The following is an 18,457-nucleotide window of genomic DNA, read 5'->3' as shown; positions in this document are numbered from 1 at the left end:
ATCTTCTGTTCTTATATGGCCACACTTACCATAATATCTCATACTTCACAATCTTTAACACATTATTTATCCCTCCAAAAAGCATGTATATATGAAAGGTAGCTGAAAATAAGCAATAAACCATTTTAATACTGCTACCATCTGAGGCTATGGATCTGTGAGAATTTTCTTCTCATTAACTCTGGAATGCTATTCATAACCTTGAGACTGATAATGCTTAGAAAATGATTTTATCCAAGTGTCAACTCCTCCTTAATATATGTACTAGAAGTCTACAGTTCAAAAATGAGGCTTTTCCAGGCCTTAAATACAAAATCCTTTGCTCAGACAAAAAAACCCAAAACCATATAAAACCCAAAACCAACCAAACGAAAAACCCCCTCACAGCTGTTACAGAAGTCACATTACTGAAACCAATGCAGTCACATTACTGCATTCCCAGTAATTTATTTACTTTAAAAGGCTGATATCAAGTATTAGAAGTGATATTTAGTCTATCTCTAGATTTCATTTTTGTCTGCAGTGGAATATTATGTTCTTTGCAGTTTCCTTAAATGAAAAAAAAATAAAAGAAATCAAAACATTTTGAGAATGCTGTTTCTTTCCAGATCACTTAGCATGATTTTTCTTTCAAATTGTAAAATTAAAATAAAGAAAGCCGAAGGACACATTTGAGCCACTGCTCTCTTTTGGAGGCAATTCAAATTTCCTGCTCTACAACTGTACTTATGAATTTGGAAAGAATATTTAAAGGCTTAAATCCCTTCACAGTCTGAGGCTGAAACGACTTGCAGTTGCCAAGACATAAAGTCAGACTATTCTGGTGTTGTACATGATTGTAAATACTCTGAAAACAACTTAGCAGCAAAGACACCGAGGAATATCTTTGATATGATCAAAATGGCGATCAAGATCAGTGGCATAAATTTGAGTTTGTGCAGTAATGAAAGTGGAAAGATAAGCATGAACAGACAGTTTCAGATATGAGTGTGCAGACAAGTCTCTGAACGTGGGACCAGTCAGAATATACCATGTGTACCGTCTCACCCACAGAGGACATTAAAACAGGATACTCGAGTGAAAAGGGCCCAGATTCCTACAACAGGATGCAGGTGAATTGTGTTACAAGAAGAAAAAGATAAAAAAGAAATAAAGAAAACATGAAAGTGGCAATTTAGTGCTTTTTAGCTATTCAGCCCTAGAGCTGTACCAAACTTGGTTGTGACCCCTTTGTTGATGAGAAGGCTCTCTTGTCTCCTTTCTGCAGGAGGCCCAAGAAGGTGGATGGATCTGACACATCCCAAGCTTCACACTCCTCCTGGATGCCCCACGGCAGCGCCGTCCTCGTCTGTGACCTGTCTGGTGCCCTGCCCCGTGCTGGATGCTTCAGCTTTCACACCAGCTCTCCATCACCCAACACAGCACCCATCACTATCACTGCCTGGCCCTTCAGAAGGCAGAGAAACTGGAAATTATATTTTATCTATTATTTATCACTTTCGATACACCCCAGCAGTTCCCCATCAGCACCACAGTCCTTGCAGACAGTGCCAGCACGGGCAAGGGATGGGGCAGGCAGGAGCACCCGAGGAGGTTGTGGGATGAGTAGAGAAGAGAGACAGGATTAGTGACAGGACGGCAGGATATATTCTTAAACTGCACAAGGGGAGGTTTAGATTGGACATTCGGAAAAACTTCTTCACAGAAGAGGTGATTAAACATTGGAATGGGCTGCCCAGGGAGGTGGGGGAACCACTCTCCCAGGAGGTGTTTAAGGAAAGACTGGACGTGGCACTGAGTGCCATGGTCTGGTTGACATGGTGGTGCTCGGTCACAGGTTGGACTCGGCGATCTCAAAGAGGTCTTTTCCAAACACACTGGTTCCGTGATTCTGCGAGGGCAGGAGGCCCTGCCTGTGTGCCGAGGGGCCACACGGCTGATAGGGGACGGGGACAGGACGGAGCCCGGCACTGCGGGCAGGGTGTGTGCAGAGCGCGCCCGGCATGGCGGAAGCGACGGCGGCGGCGAGGGGCGGTGCGGGAAGGAGGGAGGTGCGGGAAGGAGGCGAAGCCGCCCCCGGGGAGGGCGGAGCGGGATCCGGGCGTAGGGCGGAGCGGGATCCGGGCGTAGGGCGGAGCGGTGCCCGCGGGCCGGACGCGCCCCGGTTGCCGTGACAACGGCGTCGGCCGAGCCCCAGCGGCCCGGGCCCTGGCGGGCCCCGCCGCCCGCCCGCCCATGCCGCGGAAAGCGCTGCGCTGTGTCCTGCAGCTGGAGCTGCGCTCGGTGAGTGCCTGGGCCGCGCCCCCGCCGCCCTCGGCCGGGCTCGGCGGGAGGACAAGCCGCGCTTTGCTCTTCCGGCGCCGCTTCCCGCCCCGCTTTCCTGTCCCGGCTCCCGCCCCGCTCTGCCGGCCCGAGGGGGCTTAAGGGAGGCTGTTCCGGGCCGTGCTGGGGGTCCGCCCTCCGTGTGTCACTGCAGCCCTTCGGTGTGTGCATCCCCCCTGTGCCCCCCCTCGCCCCCCCCCGATGTTGGCAGCGGCCGTGCCCGTCCACAGTGCTCATTTTCTTGTGGAAAAGTTGGGTTTTTTTAAGGGAAGCTCATTCTTGGGAAGCTGGACGGTGTGGGAAAAGCACACTTGGAAAAAAACGGAGCAAAAGAAATCCCAGGGAGGAGCAATTGTGCTTTGAAGTGCACCCCTGCGAGGGGCAGCATGTGGCACTGGGCAGCTCTGGGTGTTACACGGAGGGGGTCAGGTCTGTAGGTGTGAAAGTGGAAGGTTTTCACGTTAATCTTATTAGGAGTGTGCCTTCTGCACTTTGCAAAGTTTCCTGCTTATATCCGGGTTGGGAGTACAAAATAAGAAGCTCTCATTCTAATAAGTTTTAAGAAGTGTGGTACGCTGTTACCCTGGAGTTAAAGGCTTCGTGCGCCCTGGTCACTGTAATCCAGAGGTTTGGCTTCCTCACGGGACAAGCGCTGCCAGAATACTTGCTGCTGAGAGGAAAACCCAAGGTTCCATCAACAAAATTCAAATGCAGGCCCAGGAAGTATATACTGGGAACTTGACCAGGGGGTTCCTGGTTGCTTAGCTGCCTTTTGTTCCCAAATTTGAATGGCTGCTCTGGAGCTGAGCTGTGGTTTCCACTCATGGATAGTGAGGGTGTCACTCTCATGGTGTTGCTCTGCTGATGTTTGTCTCCATAATGCCGAGGTCTGCTTGGCTCCTGGAAAGGACCAGATGTGCTTTCCTTTTCTGTTCCTACTGCTCTGAACTATTTTTGTGCCAGGAGAGAGTACAGGGGAGACATTTCCCCAGGATCAGGCTTTTTCACTCGTGGGGTGTTTGTTATTCATCCTGCTCTCAAGGCTACAAATAAGGGTAGAAAGGGACTACTCTTACACAAATGTCAACACTGGCCCTTCACTTAAATAATTTTTAGTCTTCCATGGTTGCTTTCAGTGTATTCTTTGCGCAGCAATTCTTTCATTTCCCAATAGCTAAGTAGACCTGGTTCTTTTGGTGGTATTTTGTGGTATGGACTCACCAGTCTTCTCACCATCTTAGGGATGGAAACTACTCTTCCACTTTGAATTTGCACAGATCAGGATCAGAATTGAACTCTGCATTCCAAATGGGGTCTTGCTGTTGCCTTAGGTAAAGTAGGGAAAAAAAGTTCAAGATTCATTGTATATGCCTTAATATTAGTCAGGGTCATTAAAAATGTTAAAAGACATGAATCCGAGTACATAGAGAGGAATTTTTAATAGTAACATTTTTAATAGTAACCTCAGCTTGATGCCTCCCAGTTTTTGCACATTATTGATGCTGTCCTTTGGCCAGTTCTGTACCACCTTTGATACTAAGTCCTATCTTTTGCATCATAAGTAATAATTTCTCATGTGGCATTAGATGATATCCTTTATTCAGAAACTAGACTTCTAAGAAAATGTAGGGTTTTGCTTGATTGATCTGTTTTTATGGAAAGTGCGCTGCTGGGCTTTCTTCTAGTTATGTCTTTATTTTTCCTCCATGTCTTTTTTTTCTCCATGTCTTTATTTTTTACTCTTGCACATTTAAATATTCTGGTTGATGGGGTTATAATCTTTCAGATCTCTCTGCCTCATATGGGCCTTGAGTTTATTATTTTTCAGCAGATGGTACCACCCCTGTTTTTATTACATAGGTTTCAGTTATGTATAGATCCAGGAAATAAAATAACATTCTTTCACAACCTGGGCTAAATATGATTCAGCATCACTGTGGCTTCTGGTCCAGGCCCAGTACATACTGGATGACTTCTGTTTTCATCATTTAATTCTTTAAGTTGTCTTTTTGCTCCTGTGTTAAGTATCATTAAAACCAAGGCAAAATATTCCATTGTGTTTGGGACATAGGTTTGTTAGTTTTCACATTTTTGGTTGATTTACACTACATCCACTCATTTCCTCCATTTTTGCTTTATTTGTGACCTAAGTCTTGTCCAAATTTCTCATTCATTTTCCTGTTCTTTTACAGTGCTCTGCATATTCCTCAGTGTTCTTTAAAACCTATCCACTTGTGTCAGAAGTTCTGTCCTCTTTCTTTTTTCCTTGCTTTAGGATGCAGATGGGTTGTGCTCCTTTTGGCTTAATGAAATTCCAAGACTGCCTCTGAGTCCACCAGCTCTTTGGTTTATCTCACTGCTAGTTTTCTTCTTTTCTGAGAGGCTACTCTTCTGAAGTGGAAAGCCTAACTTAAAAACTAATGGGGTTTTTTTGTTTGGTTTATCGTGCCATTAATTGAAATTGAATAATTTATCATTGCTGAGAATGAGATTTCATTGTTATTTGTGGTTTTGAGACTAACTTTAGTGTCTACCTCTGCTGCTGGCATTTAGATTGTTCATGTAGCAACAGAAAGAAATTCACATTATTCTTTGTGTCATGGCTACATGGAGAATTCACAAATGTGGCAGTGAAGGTAGGTAAATCTTTAAGCATAAAGATAAATTAATAGAATTGTGAATTACTGCCAGATAAGGAGACTAAAATGGAATTTCTTCACACTGAGAAGATTATTTTTGCAATTCTTGAGCCCAAAATGCTGTTGTGTCTGGAAGCTTACACTCAGCAGAAGCCAATACTGTCCATTGCCCTTCATAGAGAACTCTTCTTGTTTTGATGACAGTGGGCAATTAGAGGGATTTTTCCAGGCCTACCTTATTCACTGGTCACATCTACAGCTACAATTTTAGGACTGCGTGTAGTAAATGACATAGAGGCTTGTGGATCAATAGAATTCTGTTCCTTTCCATGAGATTAATTCAGTGAGTTCTTTATAGCTGTTGGTGATGTCCTAGCAATAGGGCTGGTACAAATCTTCCATCATCCTGGGAACTTCCAGCAGAGAAGTCCAGGGTAATGCTGTCCTAGACAGTTCTCATAGTCCTCCGGGTTGCTTGTAAGGTCAGTTAATTGCAGCATTGATATCCCTCTTCCTTAGCTGATCCATAGATAATACTATTACAGTCTTTAAAATAGTCCCTCATCCTGTCTGAACAGTTCACAGTCAGATAAGAGCTTCAGTTTGTCTCCCAAGAGTTACGTTGCTCTGTGCATCGCATATGACAGAATAGGTGTCACCAACTGCAGATATACACGTGTCACTCTTTTTGGAGCTGGTTTAAAGTTACATGGACATGCAGATTTGGTGCTGTCCCAGCCTAGGCAATGAACTGTGCAGTTTATCTCCAGGACAGTAGAATCACATGTGCTATCTGGGCCCACATGCTCATTTGTAAGAATTTGTTTCCTTTTACGGGGTAGCAAGGAGAAAATGGCACCTGTTGTTTGCAGTTTTGCCCTCTCCAGCATCTTCAAATCTCTCGCTTTTCACCTCAACAAATTGGCAAATATTGGTTGCCTTCTCTGAGGTGAAAGGCACAAAACTCCACTAAAAGTGTTTATAAGTTCTACAGAAATGTGGAGGAGAAAAGCGAGAACTAAAGCTACTATGACTTGTAGTATGGAGTTTGGGGGCATCTTGCTTTGTATGAATGGAATCTGTCTCTCTCACTCCTATTCACACTTGCAACTGCTTGAGCGTCATGCAAGCTGTTTAATGCTTGACAGGCTGTTTCAATTGGGTTATGTATTATTCTGGCACCTTTCTTGCAGATTTGAAGCCCTCATTTACACAGAGAGGAAACCTCTTTTTCTCCTCCTTGGATATTTATTAGTAGAAACCCAATTTTTTTAGTTAATAATTTATCACACATTATTTTCTTTTATTTCTTTCACCTGAGGCTGTTTTTCTGCTGTTCATATAGTTTTCTTTGAAATCCAGTTAGAATTTCTCAAGTAAAACGTTCATTTGGGAGTAGAAGACTGTAACCAAACCACTTATTTTAATTCCTGTCACTCTCCTCCTTTGTCTTCCTACCTGACAATTGAAAGTCTGAACACTTTCTCCAGCAACCTTATGTTTGAAGAGACTACCTCATATTTATAGTACTGAGATAAAAAGCGAGCAGGAGACCTGAAGTGAAAGGTGTCAGTTCTTTGGGCTGGGTAATAGAATGAAACCACGCTGCTTGGAGAAAGTAGCAAATAGTTTTGCAATGAGTTGTGTACATCCTTGCAACTAGAGCATAAGAAAGAATGTCTGATGTTCATCAGAGCTTTAGAAGCATACCAGCTTCTTACTTAAAGAATAAGAATTGTGCAGAGAAAGTTGAGAGATTAGTGGCAATATCTGGCAGCTAATGAGAAGCCTTCCTGCCTTGAGTACCCTCCAAGATGGCCAAACTTCCCAGAGAAATCGTGTGTCTGGTAGTAATGGAACAACAATTGCTTTTTCTTGTTTTCATATTAGAACACAAAGTTAATATAACATTTGCACATAAACTTACCCTTTCTGGTGGCTGGACAGAGTATGGATATCTAAGCATGTACATTTACCAGCTTCATTCTGTAGTTAGGCTAAAGTTTGGATGGGTTTTTGTGTGTTGACATGACATAGACTTCATTCTGCATGACTTCATATAGAAGATGATTCTCTCTTACATAATCAGTGCATGCCTTTAACTGTATTAACCTGGCTGTTGGGTTTCAGTTTTGGTTGAAGACAATGGAGTGTGTTTACTTAAGCAAGATGAATTTGGTCCTGATTATTTTAAAATGGTGACTATTTTTCCTGATCATTCTGTACAAATAGAATTGCTTTAGAGAAGAAATTTTTTCACTCTAGTCTGTTATAATCTGACTCTTAGAAATCAGCCATTTCAGTCCTGACTGTTTCATTTTTATCTTGAAAACAGCCATTACTTCTTTATCTAAAGTTCAGTTTGTTTAATGAGTGTGTTACTCTTACAGATAACTTGTCCTGGAGTGCTGCTGAAAGACAAAGAGGAACTTTATCTCAGTGTCTTTGTACTTGGGCAGTGTAAAAAAACTCAGTGTGTCCCTGCGGTGTTTCCACTCTTCTTTCAAGAAAAACTAGTATTTGAAAAGGTAAGATATGTCAAGAGCTAGTACAACTCAAATAAACCCCATCCCAAATTCCACAAAAACTGTCTGCAAAACCCATGAACTCAAGCAATCGCACTGAGGGTGGCGCAGTATTTTAACTGCTGCTTCCCTTCAGCACAAAGGAGATGTGTGCCTGTGTTATCCACATGCATATTAAAGATTATAATGTATGATGAGACTTTTTAGGTGTTTGTTCCTTCTTTTGTGAACTGTCCTTTCTCAGCATCTGTTTTGCTAGTTTGGAAGGAACTGCATGTTGCTGTTCTAAAAATTATGGCAAGGTGAAGAACAAAGACCATATAATATAGGAGACTCAATTTAGTAGGACAGAATAGCAGCTCAAGCCTTTTTGGTGACATCTTACTCCCTTTGAGATACTTTTTTCATGGTTTGTCACCAGAATTCCCAGATTGGTACTCTGGCCCTATAATTTATAGTTGTTTATCACATATTTGAGTCCCTACTAGCTTCATTATTAGTACCACAGGGATAATGAAACACAGTATCTCACAGATATGATCTGGCTTCTTGACTACCTATGAATAATAATACTTTGCCCTTTCTAGCTCTTTTCCTTTAAGCATCCCCCAGCACTTTGAAAACCAGGCTGAGTAAACATCAGTGATGCTCTGGTGAAGTGGGTAAGAAAGAAACTGATAATTCCAGTGGCTACTGAAGAGTAAGAAAGACCATCATTCTTTAAAGGCAGACATACCACAAACTACTTAAGGGAAATGTACTGAATACTGTTTTCAGTGTAATTTAGGGAACCTCCAAGACACCATCTATTTACAAAAGAAGGTGAACAAGAAAGCTGTGAATAATATCTGTCTTCTTACAAATAGCTATTGATTAGGTCTAGATACTTGTGGAGCACCAGTACTTTTTGTTTTTTAATGTTTAGTACCTTGAATAGCAGTGTGATTTACACCACTCTGCTGAGACTTTTATACAGAATTAGGGGGAAATCTATTACCTGCTGAGTATCCAGTGCAACATCTTTCCCTATTCCTTGCCATCTATTCATGTGGGATTCAGGTTAAAAAAAAAACCAAATCTGAACAGGAGCCTGTACATGAAGAGTCGCTTCCATGAAAATTAAGCTTAAAGCATTACCAATAAATTAAAGAATATATTATTCATCTATCGGAATTGTAGTACTTTAAGCAATTAATCTTTTTCTCTTGAAATTTTCTTAGACAATACTTACCACTACATCTTCAGCTCTTTACAATACCTCATCATTTAAATATGGAGAGGTAACTCCTAATGGCTCGAAAGCATAAAACGACAATTGCTGGCTTTCAATGAATTTGATCATGTTCCAAATGATAATTGCAGTATCCTTTATTTTTCCAGTAGGGATAGGGCTCTTGAGAACCATCTTGGCAAGGAAGAGTATTGATTTTGGGGGATTTTTTTCCTTTTCTTTCCCCAGAAGTCCATCTAATTATTTTGACTGTGACATTGTTATTATTTATTAATTTCTTTTTCAGGAATTTGCTAACACAGTTGATCCTGGAGACCTTGTGAAGTTACTGGAATGTAGGTTCTGCTTTTTATGTATACTGTGTTATATCCATTAATGTCATGCATGTGTGTGCTCTAAAGGCTTTTTGGAGGTTTAAAGTATGTGGTAGTTTTTCTATCAGGAGCCTGCTCTCTGAATAGCTACTGGGTAAGCACTTTGTTATCCAACAAAATGCCTCTAGAAATGTATACTACATGCTTTAGAACAGGAAGAGGGTAAAAAGTCATAATTGATTGGAAATCCAGCTGGTTATCCAAATAGGTAATGGGTTCCTTTTTATAGTTATTTATTTGATTAGTTTTCAAATTATATAAGCATAAACCTCCAATTTTTGAAAAATTATTCATTTCATTATTCATTCATCAGAAAATTATGTCTTGCCACATGTGGAGTATAATGAATTGTAGTGAGAAAACATTGACCCTGAATTCAAACTCCAGGAATATGCTCCTTCATACTGAGAGTTATCTGAAAAGTGGGCAAAACTTATATAATCTTTAAAAGAAGACAAACTTGGCAGCAGATAGAACTTAACAAGTTCTAAGTCAAGTTAGAGTTGTCATTTGTATGCTGCTAGTGCCATTGTGTTAATCTCTGATATTTATCCAAGCTGCTTTTAATTTTCTGTTATTGTTGGTGTGATGAAAATAGTACAGCAATGTATAGAGTGCTGTGAAGCTTAAATCAGGGATCTGGGCTTTTTGGGCTTTGACTATGAGAATTACTTTTCCTTTTAGGTTTGGGTTGGGTTTTTTTTTAACTCATGAAAAAACTTTTTTCCCTTCTAGTTGACACAGCAGTACTTGAACTAATACAACTCGTTCCTCCAGGTATTGTATCAGTCTCTTCATAAATTATGCAGTTTAATAGGTGAATTTCCATGAGGACATTGCCCATTACAGCACAATCACTTTTTCCAACACACAAACAACATATAAAGCTCTTCAACAAATAGTCTTCTGAATATAAAATGTTAATAGATCAAGAGGATCTCATTCTTGAAAGAGAATAATAACTGAATATTGAAATGTACCATAGTCAGACTTAGGAAAGTGATAATATTTTAAAAACGGAAAATAAACTGAAATCATCCAGTGCATACTTATTAACTACATCACAATTCACTTGCAAAGAGGCTTTCTGTGAAATTTCAGTGTGCATAATCTTGTTCTCAGAATGACATTTTTTTTCTTCCATTTTAATGGTGACCATTGGGAAAACTCTTATCCTCACTATAAGTATTACAGGTCTCTTGGGATATCTGAAGATAATAAATAGCGATTTGTCATACTTCTGTTATTGGTTTGTGTGATTATAAAAATCTATTTTAATGAAATTCAAGTGTTCCCATGAATAATGTAAATCTGCATTTTATTGGAAATAAAGTCAAGTTTTAAAGAGGACTCATTTGGAAACTGTGGTATTAAAAGCACTCTCAGTCACTTGTCCTTAGTACTTTCAAGGAAACAATCGCTTCTCTCAGGTGACTCACCAGATTGTTTACTTGAAGAAATGCACTGAATGGGGATTTATTTTTTTTTTTATATAGGAGAGTAAAAGATCTTGCATAAGGAATTTATTTTCAGGGGTCAGAGATAGGTGTGATACACTTCAACAAGATGGCTGCAGTAGCACAAGTTAAATTTTTTTATAATATAAATTCAAGGCTTTCCCTCTAAACAAAATATATTTATTTTTTTGAAGTAGCAAACCAGAATATTGAGAAAATCTTGGGGTAGTTATTTTGGTGTTGCTTGTGTTACTTTCTTGCCACTACTATGATATGGAATGATACAGTATTTCATAAGGGATTGGCTGCCATTAAAAAATACTGGTTTCTTCCATGGCATGGAAAGGAAAGAAAGAAGAAACTACTGAAGAGTTGCCTAGAGAAAACTTCTCATATAGCTCTTATAAAACAGTTAACACAATCTCCTTTGGGTTTTTTTTACAATAACATCAAAACATAGTTTCCTAGTAGATTCTGCACATTTCTGCTGCTGATTTAACTTGATGAGCTTATTTCCTGGTGTGATAGGAGTTTTGGAGCCATGCTGAAAATTTGTAAAGAGCAAAATTTATCCCGTTTTCAGCGTGGCTCTGTGTGCGGTGTCTATGCTATATGGCTTTGTCTATTTTCCAATTAAAGTATATATTTTCTTTTTAGTAGGAAGAATTCTAGCTACGTATGAAGAAAATACAAGAGATTTCCTGTTCCCTGACCCTAAGCTTACCCGTGGGCACCGTGGTTTAGAGCGTGAGGTTTTAATGAAGAGGTCCTCTTCTTTTACAGTGAGTGAATGTCTGTGGATTGTATTTATGACACAGTCTGTTTCACTGAAAAACCCCTTGAACTGCTTCAAATGAAAAGCGATTACTTCTGACAGGTTTTGCCATTTTAGGTGTTGAATGTACAAATCCACAGTTGAACTTTGGCGAAAGTATAATCTTTTCTCAAAATGCTTCAAGGAATTATTTAATGTGAAAAAGTAAGTTTCCACTTGGTTTGCAGTGTGGCACCATGACATGTCTCCATTCAGTTTGATCTGTGGTGCATTTGGAGTGGTGAAGGGATGCAGGAGAAGAGGGAGATGTTATATAGACTGCATGGTTCTCAACAGATAAACCATGTAACCCTCCTCCTCAGTCTCTGTAGCATTTTTCAGACCATTTTGGAACTGTTTTGGACTATGACAGTCACTACAAATTTGCAATGCTGTCCCATCTGACCTGTGGGCCTCCCTGAAGTGCAAGGTTACCAATAAAATAGTAAGTTACTGAAATTTAGCTTAATGCTGCATAATTGCTTTTATGTTCCCAGACCTGTTTGTTGAGGTCTGTTCAGGTCATTCACACTCATTTAGTAACTTGCTTTTTCTACAGTTTCAAAAAAGCTATGATAAACAACAGATAATTGGCAGAATGAGTGCAATGAATTAATGTTAATTTTCTGGAGATAAGGACTCAAGTACCTATTAAATGAAAATGAATTCATCTCACACTGCCCTTTCATAAAGTTTGGCTGTTGAATCTTAAGTGTCAGCAGAATAACTCAGGAAGGCTCATTAATGATGGTGGTGATGGTGTGTTTGGGGACTTGTTTTTGTGTGGTCTATTTTGGTTAAGTTTTACTAATGGATTGGCAGGACATTTGGATTGGGAAGATAGGGACTCAGTTGTCCTGTCTGTTATGATTAGACTAAAAGCACATGGCAGGAGGGAAATGCTGATTAAAGGTCACTGGTATCTTTTAGCTGGTGTAATCTTTCCCTTGCAAGGGCAGCCTGGAAACTGCCCAGTCACTTGCAATTAAAAGTGCTAATTTGGTGTCTAATGCTGTGTTACATTTGAATGCATTAAAACTGTGGTTTTGTGCTACAAAACGTATGATTCTGCAGCAGCTTAAACTGCCCCTGCAAAAACAGCCATTATTTTTTGGCCACAGCACCTCTTTGAGGTGGCTCATCCTACACATGGTAGTGGTGGCTCAGGAGATGCAGTGGAACTGTTTTGCTTTCATGCTGCTTATAGGATAGGTACTTTCCCAGTGTTGAGAAATAAGAGGGAGGTAGTGATAAACGAGGTGGTATTAGCTAAATGCTTTTAGATTTTTTGTGAACACGATACAATTAGTCTCTGTAGAAGCAGAGCCACTAGAGAAGTTTGAGGGGTTTTTTGAAGGACTAAGTTCTTTAGTACAAAAATTATGTATTTTCCAATGAAGAGAACGTGCCATAATTTGTGGGCTGTGAGATGATGTGATCAGAGTAATTTGGATATGTAGCTGAATGATGGCACTGTAGTAGCTTTAAAAGGTTGATGTAAGACACGAATGTACTTCCGTGTCCTTGGGAGCAGCATAAATTAAATCCATCTCTGCACTGGAACAGGGGCTACAGAAACACCTGTTGCTCCATTCCATCTCCACTGCAGAAAGTACAGTTTGAGGAAGGGTTTTGGCATATTGACCCCCTTTTTGGGAATAATGCAGAAGCTGTGTTTGATGGCATTGGAGGGAGGCTCCCAAAAGGAACTTGTTCCTCTCCTTACTTGCTATATGGGATAACTGTGAGAGGAGTTTTACCTCCAGTAGAAATGCAGTCTCCAATGCCTCCATCTTCCAGTGTTCCCTGAGCTTTACTGGTAAGTATCCCCTGCTAACTTTGTCGGCACGAAGCACTGAATGTGAATGATAAGCAAAAGGGAAATGTTAAACAAGGTCGTGAGAACCTTCACATTATTCTTATGCTAGTGAGGCCATGTTCTTCCCACATGAAAAGTTATTTATAGCTAGCTGAGATGCTGAATATTTTTGACTGGCAGCTGTGCTTCAGTGGCACTTTGATTCCCCATAAATTTGTCTTTTATTAAAAAAATAAAGGTAGCAACAGCGAGGTTACGGTTGTGGAGTTCAGATAGGCAGCGACAAGCAGTGTCTGCTTTACACTGCTAATCTGCCAGTTGGAAGGAATCCCAAGTTGAGAGGATCAGAACTCCTCCAGAAATCTGGCACTTGGCTGATAATGTCTCTGGCTAAATGTCTTATGAGGCTTACAAACTCAATACGCACACAAGACGTGCCTCGAGTTATCTCTCCTGGTCCAGTGTTGCCCAGCTGAGGCTCTTGCTGGCTCTTCTGTATTTCTCTGCAACCCTTGCCTTTCAGAATATGTTTATGCCTTGACTGTGGTAGTGACTTCTTACAGATGTTCTTATCTGCATTCCCCACCCTCATGCAGTATTTGCCATGTTACTTAAAGCAGTTTCTTTTTAGTTATGCTATCTCTCATTAGCATGCCAGTATAAGACCTTCTGTTACATTCATACATATTTTTTTAAGCTAGAGTTGTACTTACACTCCTTACAGTCAAATGCACGTATTAAACATGGGTTTGAACTTTTCTTCTTCTAAATATCTTCAGTTTTTCCATGATCAGATTAGTGTTATGCCCATATCACTTCTGTTTAATGACTGGTACAGCAGTACTGGCAAGCCTGCTCAGGCCTGCAGACATCACTAAGCCAGAGGCAGAAGAATAGATCCCAAAAACTTTCTGGCTGGATTTTCATTTCCAGATGTCTTTGGGGCTATACAAGAGTCTTTACATAATACTATATTGAATATCCTTCAGCAATCCTGAGTTTGGGAACTGTGGAAATCAGAAGAACTCCTCTGATAGCTTCTGACTTGTAAGTTACTTTCGGCATATCCGTGCCTGTGTATGCAAGTGCCATCCCTTATTCCCTCTCCACAAACTATTTCTTTGAAGAAACAATGGATTTGTGCTTTTTTTTCTTTTTAGCTATGAGCATTTAACAATTTCGTAATCATTTTCAGTCTCTGTAAAAGCAGTAGGTGCTCTATTGTTGCATTTTGTAGTAGACTTTCTAATTCTGATGTGTCCTTTCTTACATTGTTGATAGCACTTGACAATTCATTAGTGATAAAAATGAGTTGATTAAAGATGATCAGTTTAAAACCTCTTTTATATGCCATAACTTGACTTGATTGAATCCTGGACTCTGTTAATTGCTATGACTGAGTTTTCTTGGCATTTTTGTCATTTCATTTCCATAATGTAACCTGTGGCTGGACCATATTCCCTGGTGGGAAATCAGTGTGTGCTTAGGCGGGTGGTGGAGGATAGTTTGGTTCAGCAATAGACTTCACTCATGAAGTTCCTGCTAATTCTTAGGAATGTGGGACAGTGTCACAAACAGACCAGCTGCTTTTCACATCTCAGTGATTTTGTGTGTTCATGTGCACAAATGCCATGCACACAGATGCCTCAGGCAGCAAACTCTGTCCATGTTGAAAGAAGACGGAGTGGAAATTTCTAGGGGCACTTGATTCTCTCTTTGCTTCTACAGAGCAGCATGCACATGTATGATTCCCACTTGTTTATAGCATATGTGTCATTTAGTTCTTTTATGCCTTTTTTAATGCCTCTGTTTTGGGAAATAATGCTTAAGTGTCATAATCCCTGCCGTTCACATCCAATAAATTTTTCGTATACGTTGCCCGATTCTATCTGAATTTAACAAGAAATAGAGCCTCCGAGGTATTATGTTCCTAGGCATGGCTGCAGTGAAACAAGGTGAGTGGAACAGAAACTGTTGGCCACGTGAAAAGGGAACTGGCCACGTAAATGCTGGCCATGAGTATGTGTGTGCCGTGGTTGACCAGGAGGCCCAGTTGGACCCCACTGATTCCAAGCTGGTCAAAGTCGGGCTGCCACATGGGCAAGAGGGGATTGAGAAGAGATGGAACGTGGTTACAGACCAAGGGAGACAATCCACAGAAATCAGACTGCTCTAATGATTACAGAATGAAGGGTATTCTTAGTCCTACTGTTGCAAATGAATAGTTATTTGCAGTGTGATTGACTAATTAAACAAAATGTTTTTACAAAAAAAAGTGGCGCATATTCATAAATAAGTTGACAAAGTTAGCATTATTGAAACTCCTAGAGCATGACTGAAATGTTTATTGATGCTATATAGCGTGGCATGAAAAATCTTTAAAAATGCTTTTGATAAAAAAAAAATGTATTGAAATAAAAGTCAGACCTTAATTGTTGTACAAAAGAAGTATAATCATCTGTAATTGAATTGTCAGAAATGCAAATGTTAGCATCTTGACATTTACCATTGCTGTTCTGTCTTTTCTAATTATCTTTATTAAAGACTGAAATTAACAAAGGAAATGCCTGAAAATTAGGAATAGTTTGTTACATTAGGTGACATTTACCTCTTTGATACCATTTATCTTCAGTTGGAGCTTGATGTTCAATTATTGTCTCTCTTCTAGGGAATTGCACCAAAATTGAGATTTTCTACAATCTCCGTTATTGCAGAAAGTCTGTTAAGCTCAGGAAGGAGTCACATACAGGTTAGCATAATTTAATTGTTTGCAATTTAATTTCCAGATTTAATATTGATAGCCTTGCTTCCAATTTTTGCATGTGCTGCTCACTTCAAACTTTTCTCATTCTTCTGTTGTGGTTAAAGCAGTTATCATGGGTGCTTGACAACTTGATTAAATTTTTAATCAAGTATGAGTAAAGAGTGAGTTTGGTGCATGACAGCAAATGCTGAGAGTTCCTTGAATCTGAAACAATTATCAGCTGCTGTGTTCTGTGATCAGCTGAAGTGTCAGTCCCTGGTGTATTTGTAGGTGGGAAGATGGCTTCTCACCATTTGTTACAGACACTTAAAATTAAGGACAGCGAAAACTAGGTGAAGTCAGACAAGGTACATTATTAAAACCAAACCAATTAATTTAATTGTTTTCCATAACTGTATCATTAACAGTCATGGAAATTATTTTTTTTTGGAAAAGGCTATCACGTATTTTAGTCTGGAAATGCTGCTTCTGCAACAAGTGAAGTTAAGGGTGAAGAAGCACTCTTCTCTGGTCTCACAGATTGGAGTTTTGGTTTGGTTTCCTGGCACAAGCTGTCATGTACAGTTACTCTTACATCCTCCTTTTTTTACCATATTATTGAAAAATGATGCAGCATCATTAAAATGGAATGGTTGTCAGGAAGGGCTGCATGCAAAGACACTTAGGTGAGTTTGACCTGTTTGTGGCATTGCTAATGAGTCCACTGAGAAGTTTCTTCCAAATTTAGCAAATGAAATATATTGAGACAGAAAAAGAATTTAAAAAATCAGTGAATATTGCCATTGTCAGAAAACCAGATTCTGTGAAGGTGACTTGAATAAGGGAGTTTGATTTAAAATTTAGAATGTCCCTAGAAGTGTCTAATATGTTATAAATAGCGTATCAGATTTGCTTGTGTTGTAGTGAAGATTTAGTTTCACAGCTGGTGTAAGCCAGAAGCAGCACAGCCTACTTCTAATGAAACTGAAATTAATCTCAAAGAATTAGGTTTGGTTTGTGTGGGCCAGTTCCATCCTCTGTCTCACTATCAGCTGCACAAGTGGTAGTTCAGGCTGTGTGACATCAAATTCAAACTGTGTTGGTGCAAAACAAAGGCACAACCTCAGCCTCACTCATCATCGGGTGTAGAGAACTGAAGGCAAGCTGGACATTTTATTTTTTGGGTTCCCGAAGTAGTACAGGCAACATGCAGATTTAAGACTAATGCCAACTAGCTTGAGCTTGAAAAAGAAGTTCTAACAGGAACAAAAGTCTTGCTATACCATTATTTTTTATCTTTTACAACCTGTGAAATTGGGCCAGATTTCACCAAAAAGCCTAATTATCTACATTGCAGCATTCAAAGTTAAAACATGCTGCTGATTAAGTAGCCTGGTAAGAGCTGTAAAATCTAGAGGGTTAGTGGCCAGCCATGGCGGTGTTTGTTCTAAGGTTGGACTTTATGATCTTGGAGGTCTTTTCCAACTTTAATGATTCTGTTATTTGGGAAGATCTTTGGAGAATGGTCTTAAAAGTTTTGGGTTTATTTTTTGGTGGGGGGGAAGCATTTTTCTTGACTAAACTTTACTTCTTGATTACAACTTTTTAAAGTAAAAATCACCATGGTCCAAGAAAATACGAATTTCAGAAAATGTAGTTACACTTTTTTTAGGCAACTCTAAATGGATATAATTTAAACTGTTAGATAGGCTTCTATTTTAATTTATATATGTTATTTTAGATGGTAATAATTTTAAAAGGTTAAAATAAAAGTTTAGACAGATGGAAATACACTTCGAATCTGTGTATGTCCAATTAAGGTAAAGTTTATGTAAAATACATTTGTGACAAAATTAAATTTAATTTTTTACAGTCTTTGTAGACTAACTGTGTAAGAAAGCTAATTGAGTAAGTATCACTTAACCTTAGCATATAACGTGTAGTAATGTGTGCTTTAACCTTCTGGTTTCAGAGAAAATGGTAAACATATGTTGTTTTTTAAATTGCTGTTTGATTATAGTTCTGTGAGGGGAACTTCAGATGACGTGGCCTCTATTTTAGTTCCTTGTTTGCATTATGTTCAGTGATCTTTGTTCTACAACGCTGTCAAATCAGATGATTTCCTCTTCTTCACTTCAGGCTGGTCTGAATGGGGTGCATTGTTCGACCCCCAATGGAAAATTGCACACGAAGGTGCTGAAGAAAAACACTCTCTCACCTGAGAAAAGCAGGCACAGCTTGGCATCGAAGAGCTACGAGCAGCCCACAATAGCTTCGAAATCCCGCTCTCCGTCCCCGTACACCAAAAGACGGATGTGTGAGCTCTCAGAAGAAGCCAGGCAGCGCCTGGCCCATTTAAACCTGGGTCCTCACGAGTTCAGAAGAGAAACCGATAAACCTCCGTTCGTAGTTAGACGGGTTTGTATTTGCTCCAAAGTGCTCCCAGCTTAAGCTCAGATCAAATATTGTTCTTTCGCTAAATACCGCTCCAAAAATTCATTCAGCTCTTCGTTTAGGTGAATAATTTTTCTCT

The 18,457-nt window shown here is 39.8% G+C and overlaps 1 protein-coding gene across 7 annotated transcripts in view; it reads left to right on the top strand.

Annotated features, from left to right (window-relative positions):
* The first annotated feature begins 2,181 nt into the window (after window positions 1–2,181).
* SPATA6 (spermatogenesis associated 6) overlaps window positions 2,182–18,457 on the top strand; it is a 40,125-nt gene continuing 23,849 nt past the window's right edge. For 5 of the 7 annotated variants that reach the window (XR_004358580.1, XM_032696607.1, XM_032696605.1 and 2 more), the window contains exons 1-7: window positions 2,183–2,283; window positions 7,352–7,489; window positions 9,004–9,052; window positions 9,827–9,868; window positions 11,206–11,330; window positions 15,850–15,930; window positions 18,064–18,342. Coding sequence is in view for 6 of the 7 variants with exons in the window: in XM_032696607.1 (XP_032552498.1) it covers window positions 2,236–2,283; window positions 7,352–7,489; window positions 9,004–9,052; window positions 9,827–9,868; window positions 11,206–11,330; window positions 15,850–15,930; window positions 18,064–18,342 (762 nt within the window). In the remaining variant the exon portion in view is untranslated. Of the gene's footprint in view, window positions 2,284–7,351; window positions 7,490–9,003; window positions 9,053–9,826; window positions 9,869–11,205; window positions 11,331–15,849; window positions 15,931–18,063; window positions 18,343–18,457 lie in introns of all 7 variants that reach the window. The other 2 variants (XM_032696609.1, XM_032696606.1) reach the window with 2 other exon arrangements.

The sequence above is a fragment of the Chiroxiphia lanceolata genome, chromosome 9 (genome assembly GCF_009829145.1).
Source record: "Chiroxiphia lanceolata isolate bChiLan1 chromosome 9, bChiLan1.pri, whole genome shotgun sequence".
NCBI lineage: Eukaryota > Metazoa > Chordata > Aves > Passeriformes > Pipridae > Chiroxiphia > Chiroxiphia lanceolata.
The sequence above is the reverse complement of the archived record's forward strand: the minus strand, read 5'-3'. Positions and strand labels throughout refer to the sequence as shown.